The 11686-nt window shown below is 34.1% G+C and overlaps 1 protein-coding gene across 2 annotated transcripts in view; it reads right to left on the reverse strand.

Annotated features, from left to right (window-relative positions):
• Positions 1–10327, reverse strand: part of LOC149788930 (uncharacterized) — a 53053-nt gene extending 42726 nt beyond the window's left edge. For both annotated transcript variants that reach the window (XM_089975069.1, XM_089975068.1), the window contains exons 1-2: positions 10133–10327; positions 125–394 (exon numbers count right to left, since the gene is read on the reverse strand). In XM_089975069.1, the coding sequence (XP_089831195.1) occupies positions 125–394; positions 10133–10237 (375 nt within the window). In that variant the 5' untranslated portion in view covers positions 10238–10327. The remainder of the gene's footprint in view (positions 1–124; positions 395–10132) is intronic.
• Positions 10328–11686: the final 1359 nt, after the last annotated feature.

An 11686-nucleotide genomic window follows, 5' to 3' on the forward strand; every position in this document is an offset into this window, starting at 1 on the left:
TTTACCTAAACAATCAAATTATTAATAAAGATATTAATAAATGTAGAACAGAACTTCTGAGAGACTGAAGTCCAGCAGAGAGAGAGAGAGAGGGAGAGAGAGAGAGAGAGAGAGCACCAAACACCTCCAAAGCCTGTGCTGTTTGGAAAAACCATGTTAGGATTTGTTTTTCCTCCAGCTTTGCACCTCTATCCTGCAGAGCTTCTAGGTACTTTGAAAGGTCACCATTAGAACAGTATTCTGTCACAATGCCAAGTCGCCCATCCTTCTCAAAGGAGGTAATGTAGTGAAGCACATGAGGATGGTTGAATTTCCTCAATACATCTGCCTCCCGCAAAGCCAATTCTCTCTCTTCTGGTTTACTTTTGCTGAGATCGATAACTTTCATGGCATACTGCAAAAATATTCAAAATATATTACTGGATATTTTAATGAAATGAATCAAGGTATTAAATGTTGCTGTTGTTGTTGTTGTGGGGTTTAATGCTATTTTTCAGCACACGATAGGCTATACATGGCGGCCAGTATTAATGGTGGAAGAAGAACCCGGGAAAACCCTGGAAAGAACCACCGACCCACGAGAAGCTACTGGCAAGCTTTCTCACATACGGTATTAAATGAAAGTAATGAATTGTAACAAGAGGCACAAGTAGGCCTGAAACCAGTCAACTGAGGATTGCTACTGCAGTTGACAATGTAACTAGCTCAATCCCTATGGAAATTATCTTGCAATCTTTAATCAGTTTAACTGACCTGAATTTGATCAAGAACTCTGGTCTGGGATAAAGGAATTAGGATGGCAATGAGTTCAGTCAATAAAATAGTAATATGTAGGGTAAATAGATCACTATAAAAAAATATTTGTTGCAAACAAAATAGTGGCTATTTTATTCATGAAACTCTCCACTGATATACAGTTTACAGAGTGGCAACAAATCCAGCCAAATCCCCTCATTTATATGTACAGCTGTAACTACATTTTTGTTTGTTAAATATGTAAACCCCCTTCCAACACTGGAGATGAAAAAGTAAAAGTAAAAAATGTTTACAGTTTTTTAATTCAAAAATCCCTTCAATGACATTAAAGCCTAATTAGGTCCTCTACACATACATGCACAAAACCTGTAATCTGTAAATCTGAAGTGGTATTTGCCTAATCAGGCGTACAAGGTTTTGTCATATAATTCTAAGACCCAACATTTAAAAATTGTGTAATATTTTTTAAATATTTGCTCAAATAGTCTCAAGATCTAAGCACGTTTTCTACATATGCCTACAAACACGGCAGCCAAATTTAATTTTTCCACCTTGAGTGGTTTTAGCTTATATTTGCTAAAAATGCCTTTGTCGAAAAGGTAAAAGTTAAAAAATGTGTTAAAGAATTTATCCAGATCATCTACATCTGAATACAAATATGCACATTTAATTGGTTTATCTACATCATATTCTTTTGTTTCATTGTCAAAATAGGTCCAAGTCCATAAATTTCAAAAATGTTTAGAAAGATACTTCAAATTGATTTGTATTCCTTAAATACATATGCCCACATCATAGATATGCAGAGCAAAATGGTTTTGTAAAAAAAAGAAGATATTTATACAAATTGGAAATATTAATATATTTTCATGATAATCTAATCAGGTCATCTACAGGTAAATATAGACATGCATAAAATAATTAAATTGTCTACCTGATGTGGTGTTTGCTAAATCATGCATAAAAGTTTTCATCTTTTAAAAAATGAAGTCCAAAAAGTTAACAAATGTGAAGACAAAAAAAATGGAAACAAGGTTAAAATAATCTTCAAACTGAATTAGATCATCTACATATGATACAAATATTAATTGTGCTAACAAGATTTCTGTGAAAATGGTGCAATACCAAAAATATGAAGAACTGCTATAATGGACTGCAAATCAAATCAAGGAATCTGTCTAAACACAAATATACCAATAAAATTTAATTTGCTTTCTTCACGTGGTGTTTTACTTATGAATGCTTAAAGATGCCTGTGAAAATTGAAAGAAATTCCAAAAAGTTAACAAGTGTGTCATATAAACTTAAATATTGCTTTCTATATATAATGACCTGCCAATCTAATGAGATCATCTAGACAGGGACACAAATATACATATATTGTTTCATTTCTACCTCAAGTGGATTTTGCTTAATGTTCAAAATGTATTTAAAAAAGCAATATAACATTTAAAAAATAAATTTTAAAAAAATGCTGTATTGATTTACATTAGGCTGAGGTGTTTCAGTGGTTAGCATTCTGGAATCATGACCAAAAGGATGCAAGTTGGAATCCAGCCATTGGATCAGCCCAGATCGGCTACTATGGCAAGTCCCTGGGCAAGGACATTGATGTTCTACTTGCACTGATGTGCCGTAAAACATCATACCAAACCTAAAAATCTAATCAAGTCATCTACTGTGGTTTTTGTGCTGTGTTTCTAACAAGTTTCTTAGGATGGCCTGGTCTGATAAATTAGTCCACCAATCTGTAACTATATGTTGGTGGTTTGGATGGCTCTAAACACTGTCAATGAATTCATCCCTGTTGTAATGTTAGCACTACTGAACCATGAGATTAGTCACATGATGAGATATTCATAACATGACAATCACATGACAAATCCATGGAAACCTGAGTCACATGACCACAAGAATCCCAAAATATTTCAAAAGATCCAAAGTTGCATCTGTTTGGTCTCACAACATTGATAGAACAATTGATTATCCACCGAAGTAACCCTTTAATTCAAAATGGACAATGAGCAGTAGGGCTGTGTGATTCCACATGGAATTTTTACATGTCAAACAATGGATTTGATAGTGAAATATGACTTACATATTTCCGAAAGTCCCCTTCAACCGATCATATCTTAACTGAAGAGCTGTGTGAAATTCTGGTTTTATAAAATTGTTGATATGAACACACGTGCTGCAGAAATAGAGCTGCAGTAACAAGCTCATCCAGTCTTAGTCTGATAAATCAGCCCCCAACCTGTTTTGATATTGATGGATGGGTTTTGGGTGTGATGTCATCTGTTCATGAAATAACACAATTAATGCAGACAAATGTGCCATAACAAATCGATATACATTTTAGACACACAATGGTATTTCTCAAGGCTCTTGAGTTATGGTCGGCTGAATGGTCCTTGCGACGATATGTACCAAATATTTCTCGATCAAATCCTATGTTTGACAACTTGTAAATCCCCATGAAACAGCACAACCCACCTGCCTGTGATCATTTATTATACTGCTGTTCCATTAGATACAGTAACTCATTTATGCATTTGAAAGTTTTTTTTGGCAAATTCCGGGGATGTTCAAGTTGAGTCACATGACTCAAGCAATGGAAACTTCAAGCCTGCCCTTTTTAAACCTCAAATGTTGATAAGAGAATTACCTTAATACTTATACTTGAATGTACACAAAACACACCAGAACATCAAAGGTACACAGCCAGAATTACCATATAAAATCTGATACTGAACACTCTAGCTAGCCGATAGTATTTGAACATAAAAAGAAAATTATCTTGTGTTGAATGAATGATGGATAAATTTTAATTCCCAGGTGACATATATATGTTATTCACTTGACACCCACCCACACCATATACCCACCCAACTCATAGATATATATATATATATATATATATATATATATATATATATATATATATATATATATATATAAACAATGCAAATTACAAACTATATTTCAGACTTAAGACGTACATCACCGCAATAAGAGATTTATATTCATTTTCTACAATTGTACACAGTTTATATACTCTTTTTTTTTCTTGTAGTCTCAGTTGGGCTATTCCATCTAACAGTTTCAATATCCAATCAATTCTTATTTGGGCTGTTCCATCTAACAGTTTCAATATCCAATCAATTCTTATTTGGGCTATTCCATCTAACAGTTTCAATATCCAATCAATTCTTATTTGGGCTGTTCCATCTAACAGTTTCAATATCCAATCAATTCTTATTTCAACTGTTCTATCTAACAGTTTCAATATCCAATCAATTCTTATTTGGGCTGTTCCATCTAACAGTTTCAATATCCAATCAATTCTTATTTGGGCTGTTCCATCTAACAGTTTCAATATCCAATCAATTCTTATTTGGGCTGTTCCATCTAACAGTTTCAATATCCAATCAATTCTTATTTGGGCTGTTCCACCTAACAGTTTCAATATCCAATCAATTCTTATTTGGGCTGTTCCATCTAACAGTTTCAATATCCAATCAATTCTTATTTGGGCTATTCCATCTAACAGTTTCAATATCCAATCAATTCTTATTTGGGCTGTTCCATCTAACAGTTTCAATATCCAATCAATTCTTATTTGGGCTATTCCATCAAACAGTTTCAATATCCAATCAATGCTTATTTGGGCAATTCCATCTGACAGTTTCAATATCCAATCAATTCTTATTTGGGCTATTCCATCTAACAGTTTCAGTGGCCATTTTTGTAAGTCTTTGGTATGACTTGGCCAGGGATTGAACCCACGACCTCCCGCATCTGATGCGGACGCTTTAACCACTAGGCCACCGGAGTTGTATAACAGGCACTTGTACATTAATATTTCATTTACACATGCTTTCACACGACCATATATATGAAGAGATATCGACTGCTAAAGCCTTTGGTAACTCATTGCAATCTTAGCATCCTCCACATGATAAATCAGATTTCTTATAGTCAGCCACAGCATCCTCAAACATCTCATCGATTGCATCGTTACGAGAGCAGTGGCTGTACAAAAGATGATCTGAGTGCAGGCTAGGTGTGTATTGTGGTTTATATTACAAAGTACAAGGGCGGGATTATTCGCCCACTTCAAACATAACGCTGTCCCACTGATGCAAATATTTTGAAGCAATATGCTGAAGCTGTATAATCAAATGAATTTTCTTGGATAGACAGCATAACTGTAATTAATGGGAACCACAAGGATGGCACCAATACCCACACCACAGTTCTGAATTATGATGTGTAAAATAAATAGTGTTGCATGTACATACATTCAGCCATCACTTAGGAGTGAAAATACCAATAAATTACAATTTGTACCCATTTATTTAAGATATTTAATATATTATCAAAGAGCAGGTATAATACCATTGTGTTCTCTCTGTGAACAGTAAGGTGTAATGTCATTGGTGTTCTTTCTGTGAACGGTAAGGTGTAATGTCATTGGTGTTCCCTCTTTGAACAGTAACATGTAATATCATTGGTGTTCTCCCTTTGAATAGTAAGGTGTAATGTCATTGGTATTCTCTCTGTGAACAGTAAGGTGTAATTTCATTGATGTTCTCTGCAAACAGTAAGGTGTAATGTCACTGGTGTTCTCTCTTTGAACAGTAAGGTGTAATATTATTGGTGTTCTCTCTTTGAACGGTAAGGTGTAATATTATTGGTGTTCTCTCTTTGAACGGTAAGGTGTAATATTATTGGTGTTCTCTCTTGGAATGGTGTAATGTTATTGGTGTTCCCTCTTTGAACAGTAAGGTGTAATGTTATTGGTGTTCTCTCTGAACGGTAAGGTGTAATATTATTGGTGTTCTCTCTTTGAACGGTAAGGTGTAATATTATTGGTGTTCTCTCTTTGAACGGTAAGGTGTAATGTTATTGGTGTTCTCTCTTGGAATGGTGTAATGTTATTGGTGTTCCCTCTTTGAACAGTAAGGTGTAATGTCATTGGTATTCTCTCTGTGAACAGTAAGGTGTAATTTCATTGATGTTCTCTGCAAACAGTAAGGTGTAATGTCATTGGTATTCTCTGAACAGTAAGGTATAATGTCAATGTTCTCTCTGCGAACAGTAAGGTGTAATGTCATTGGTGTTCCCTCTTTCAGCAGTAAGGTGTAATAGCATTGGTGTCCCTCTTTGAACAGTAAGGTGTAATGTCATTGGTGTTCTCTCTTTGAACAGTAAGGTGTAATGTCATTGGTGTTCTCTCTTTGAACAGTAAGGTATAATGTCATTGGTGTTCTCTTTTGAATGGTAAGGTGTGATGTCATTGCTGTCCTCTCTTTGAACAGCAAGGTGTAATGTCATTGGTATTTTCTCTTTGAACAGTAAGGTATAATGTCATTTTGTTCTCTGTGAACAGTAAGGTGTAATGTCATTGGTGTTTACTTTTTAACTGGTAAGGTGTAATATCATTGGTGATCTCTCTTTGAATGGTAAGGTGTAATGTCATAGGTGTTCTCTTTTTGAACAGTGAGGTGTAATATCACAGATGTTCCCTCTTTGAATGGTAAGGTGTAATGTCATTATTGTTCCCGCTTTAAAAAGTAAGGTGTAATGTCATTGGTATTCTCTCTGTGAACAGTAAAGTGTAATGTCATTGGTATTTTCTCAGTGAACAATAAAGTGTAATATCATTGGTGTTCTCTCTGTGAACAGAAAGGTGTAATGTCATAGGTGTTCTCTTTTTGAACAGTAAGGTGTAATATCACAGATGTTCCCTCTTTGAATGGTAAGGTGTAATGTCATTATTGTTCCCGCTTTAAAAAGTAAGGTGTAATGTCATTGGTATTCTCTCTGTGAACAGTAAAGTGTAATGTCATTGGTATTTTCTCAGTGAACAATAAAGTGTAATATCATTGGTGTTCTCTCTGTGAACAGTAAGGTGTAATGTCATAGGTGTTCTCTCAGTGAACAATAAAGTGTAATATCATTGGTGTTCTCTCTGTGAACAGTAAAGTGTAATGTCATTGGTATTCTCTCAGTGAACAATAAAGTGTAATATCATTGGTGTTCTCTCTGTGAACAGTAAGGTGTAATGTCATTGGTATTCTCTCAGTGAACAATAAAGTGTAATATCATTGGTGTTCTCTCTGTGAATATTCAAGGAATACTATCATTGATATTCTCTCTGCAAATAATGCCCTTGGTGTTATCTCTGTGAACATCCAAGTCCGATAAATCAGCCAAAGACCTGTACTTACACTGATGGACATTATATATAAATTGACTGAATATTTAATTGACTTTATACAATACACTTGATGTGCTCACTAATGTTCAATGGAAAGTCATTTTTAATACAGAAATATATCTGTAATGATTTCATTCGATTTAGACATCTTCAGAACAGACAACACGCATTCATTTACCACATGACAAACTCCACCTATAATTAAAACAATTATACGACAGACTGCACAACTCTGGTAGAAGTGGGCGAACGTTTTAGAATATACCTATGTTTACATTCACATGGAAATGGGCTGTATACAGATTTACTTCATCATGTTGCCACGTGTATCCCATGACATCACTCAATACAACACATTTTATTTATTGTGTTTGACATTGCTTTAGTAACTAATTTATGGGGAAAATGAACAAGGTCCCTCTTACAAACAAGCACGAAACAATTGGAACATTTCCAACAGTAAGTTTTCTTTACAGACTGCTAAAATTATGCAGAGGAAACACATAAGATGCAGAAGCTAACAAGGATTTATTCTCCTGGTTGCCCACCAGGAGTTCCATCCGACATACTTTTTTCCTGCATACTTGTTTATGTTCCCACTACCCCAATGATTCCTGGAACTGCCCCACACTTGCAAGATTACTGAAAGGTCACTTTGAGAAATTGTTTCTTTTTTTACATGTACCTGTTTATCTCTAAGATGTAATAAGGGTGCAAGAATATGGATGTTGTAACTTTAAGTATGTTTCCAATTATAATAAAAGAATCTTGATATAATACCCATTACTGTATATACTCGCTTATAAGTAAGGGTCAACTGTGAAAAGCACAATGCACTGACATATATGTGTCTATGCAGTTTGTTATGAGTAATCAGAAGAAAAAACAACATTGACCATGATCTTCTGGCACATTGTGATATGCAGATGAGGGTTTACATTGTCTGCTGTTAGACCAGACTGAGAAGCAATAACATTAGTACATACAGAAACTGCCAAACACAATACTTAGTATGGCTGTATAAATGCATCATTAATTCCATATTATATCATTTTTATTTTTGATTTTCGATTATCAAGTAGCAATCATGCACATATTTTGATCTCAAATTTAATTCACTCACAGAAGTGTTTTGTATGGCAAATTACCTGGTGAGGGATGATTATATCACATTTGGATAAGTCATATCTATATTCTCTCTCTCTCTCTCTCTCTCTCTCTCTCTCTCTCTCTATGATACTAGAACATTTTCTTGCAACTTTATACTTCATTGTATTTCTTTGCATGTATTTTGCTACAAAAATGCACGATTAAGTAACTTTTATATTTTTTTAAAGTTTAAAAGAAACCATTGAATTCATTAATTTGATGACTGTTATTTGACCATCATAATTTTACATGAACAGTATAATACTAGTGCTATGAGCTCATGTCTGTTATACCAACACCGTGATTTCACAAATTCGCTATTCTATATTTATCATGTGAAAGATATACACAAATTTTATAAACATGGCAATATCATAGTGTTGGATAAGCAAAGGACAGACATTCTACTATAAAAACTGATAAATATAGCAGTAGTGTAACGAGTGTTTTTCAACGTCACGACATTGTGCACACTGATGTCGGAAACTGCTAAAGATAGAATAGATTCGTGTTCATCATTTTCAATTTTATGTCTGCAAAAAAATCTATTTCTTTAAGGCTGTATAACCAGTCTTTGTCCCTTTTACTGATCTTTTTGAAGGATATATAACCAGTCTATGTCCCTTTTACTGACCTAGTATCTACTTGGTCCATATAATTTGTCACCATATGCTTCGTTACATGATCACATTGTCTATATTTGTCTACTGAACAAAAGTGTAAATAATCAAGATTTGTAAGGAAATTACTTTTACCTACTGACCATACTGTACAAACCGAGGTTATTTTTTTTAATTTATGTCTTCCTTTATCAATTTTTTTGAGATTTTAGTAGGGATAGATGGGTAGGGAAATTATGCCAGATACTGGGTCTGGGTACCTGGCCTGGTCAGTTTTACCTGGTCTGGTTTCCCCACTCCCATTTTGTCCAGTTTGCCCACCCACCCCTCTCTCACCATCAGTTTTGAAAACCATACAACAATGGTTTCTTTTGCTGTTGTTGTTTTGTTTTTTCTCAATTGTATTACCTCTGATGTTCAACTGGTGAGGTAGTGATATCAACCTGACCCTCCCTAATCTATCTATAACAGAGACATATGTGATAAAATACAAATACAAATTACTAATGGTGATGTTATGGCAGTTAAAGAAGGTAGATCAGAGAACTGGAGATATTATGACAAATAGTTTGGATATACACGCCAAAGTTAAATAAAAATAGAATAGATCTAACAATGAGTTTACATGGGAACAGAAAGATTATATCATCAGCTTTATAAAATTACTTAATCTATGAAGTATGTTAATATGTTTTTGATGTTCAGATTTGGGGTAATCATTATTATAGAGATATGGTGGTTCTAGTTCAGGCTGTGACTGATAACTACACCAAGTTTATTTACTTGGTTTAAACCGTATGACATAAACAGAAGTCATCATTAAAAGTATATAAAAATGAACCAAACAGATTAGGACTGAGTAACAAGTATAAGCGTACTTTGAGCTCTCACCTCATTAATGATAATAATAATTACTTTTGTAATGTGAATGATATGATATATAAACAGTATCATGTATTCTCCACTATTCAAGTACACATGGTCATAATTAAAACAATACAACCCAATTTGTTACTTTTTATTTCATACTTAAGTCCATACAATAAAATTATATATTATTTATAATTCTAATGTTCATTTGTCAATTACTGTAATCTCTTTTACATTACGATATTTTCATCTACATTATAGTGTTGAGGGACACCCAGTTCTAATTGCTTGTTTCGTTATATCATTTCTGTGTTTATGATCCACATATTTGACAAAGGACTTCACATGTACTGTGGAGTTATTTATACATCAAGCAAACTTGTCATAATACACCCTACAATAGTTGCGGTCAATACAGAATAATTGTTTAACGGTTGTTCAGATGTAATAGCAATGTATTGTGTTTTGTGTATTGATTGATTATAAACCAATGTACATGTACATAAGTTAATACCTTGTCGCCGTTATCCTGGGATTTCGACACCAAATACACCTTGCCGAATGCCCCCTCACCGAGAGTCTTTTCAAGCAAGAATTCTTCCTCTTTATCATCTGCCATTGTTTTCCACCAATTAATTATTCCTGCATAACAACTGTAAGTTCGTGTAAATCTTTTAACACGGGATTGTTTCTTCCCGTTGGGATACTATTTTTAGCTTGGCACACATTCGGGAGAAATCGTTGTACTACAGTTAGCTATATAAAACAAAATCGTCACATCTTACGATTTCAACATAAGGATCAAAAATAGACGAATACAGTCTACTTTAAAACATGAAGAAAAAAATTGTAATGCACTGATCACAAGAGATTTAATGTCAAAAACTTAATAAAGAATACATAGTATCATTTGCATTAGATTTTCGACTATATTTTTTTAAATTAATCATTTAAATCTTATCTTCGAAATTCATCAGATAGCACCAGAAAGTTATCCATTTGACTAAATATTTAGGTCAAGATAAATGAAGATGGATTTACTGTGTGATTTAAATGTCTTAAATATATATTGTCGTACAAGTTTCATGTGTCATTGAAAAAATTAGTCTCACTCCCCCTCCCCCCTCCCCTCCCCCTCAGTTTTTTTTACAAATCTGAGATCTGTGTGGGAATTTTAGGTTAACAAGGATTCTTTTGAGGAGTGTCGTTGACTTGTACATGTTTGTTTGAGCCAGGATATGATGTATGTATGTTTAGGCGTTTAAAGTTCTCATTAATGCACACATTAATTATTTAGGACTAGGTCGATTATCCGAAACCATTGTTATGACATATTCATCTTAGTGAGACATCATGGCAACTATGTATTCCTCTCCCCAATCTCCTAGCTTAATGGAACACTTACCTATAAAATGTGACCTTTGATACCCTCCTCCACCTCTTCCTCATAAGGACTGCATCCAGGTATCCAAACCTTCGCTATTATCTAGTAGTGAAACAGCATGCACATGAGCAGCAGAGAGGGTGAACAGACCATAGAATTCCGACAAAACAAAATAAAACAAACAAAATAAAATCATCTCGTGGAAAGGTCCAGACTTTTACAAATGAACCTTTCCTTGAGATGTTTTATTTCTGTAATGGCCGATTATACTAATAAAACCTTAATTCGAAATAGTAGCTGAAAAAATAAAGTACTCTACGTGTTTATTTATTTTTTTTTGTTTATTTTTTTGACGAGCAACGTTGGTAGGTACCCTCTCTGCTGCTATTAATTTATGTAAATTTACCACCGTACCAAGTTTGATGAATATTTCTCAACGCGTTCTCGCTGTCGTTTCTCCTCATCTGTTTCATCTTTATGTGTTTCATCTTTATTTGTTCTATGCTTCAAGTAATATTCAAGTTCTGATGGTGGTTTTTCTATTTTTGGATTTATGTTCTTTCTGTGTTTATAATATATCATCAAACTTCTGTATCGATCTCCACCGCAATTTTTGCAAATCTGATATAATCCTCTAACGCCGTTGTTACATCCAACACAACTTCGTGGACCAGCATGAGGATT

This window comes from Sinohyriopsis cumingii, chromosome 11 (assembly GCF_028554795.1).
Source record: "Sinohyriopsis cumingii isolate HCF-2022 chromosome 11, ASM2855479v2, whole genome shotgun sequence".
NCBI classification, from domain to species: Eukaryota; Metazoa; Mollusca; class Bivalvia; order Unionida; family Unionidae; genus Sinohyriopsis; species Sinohyriopsis cumingii.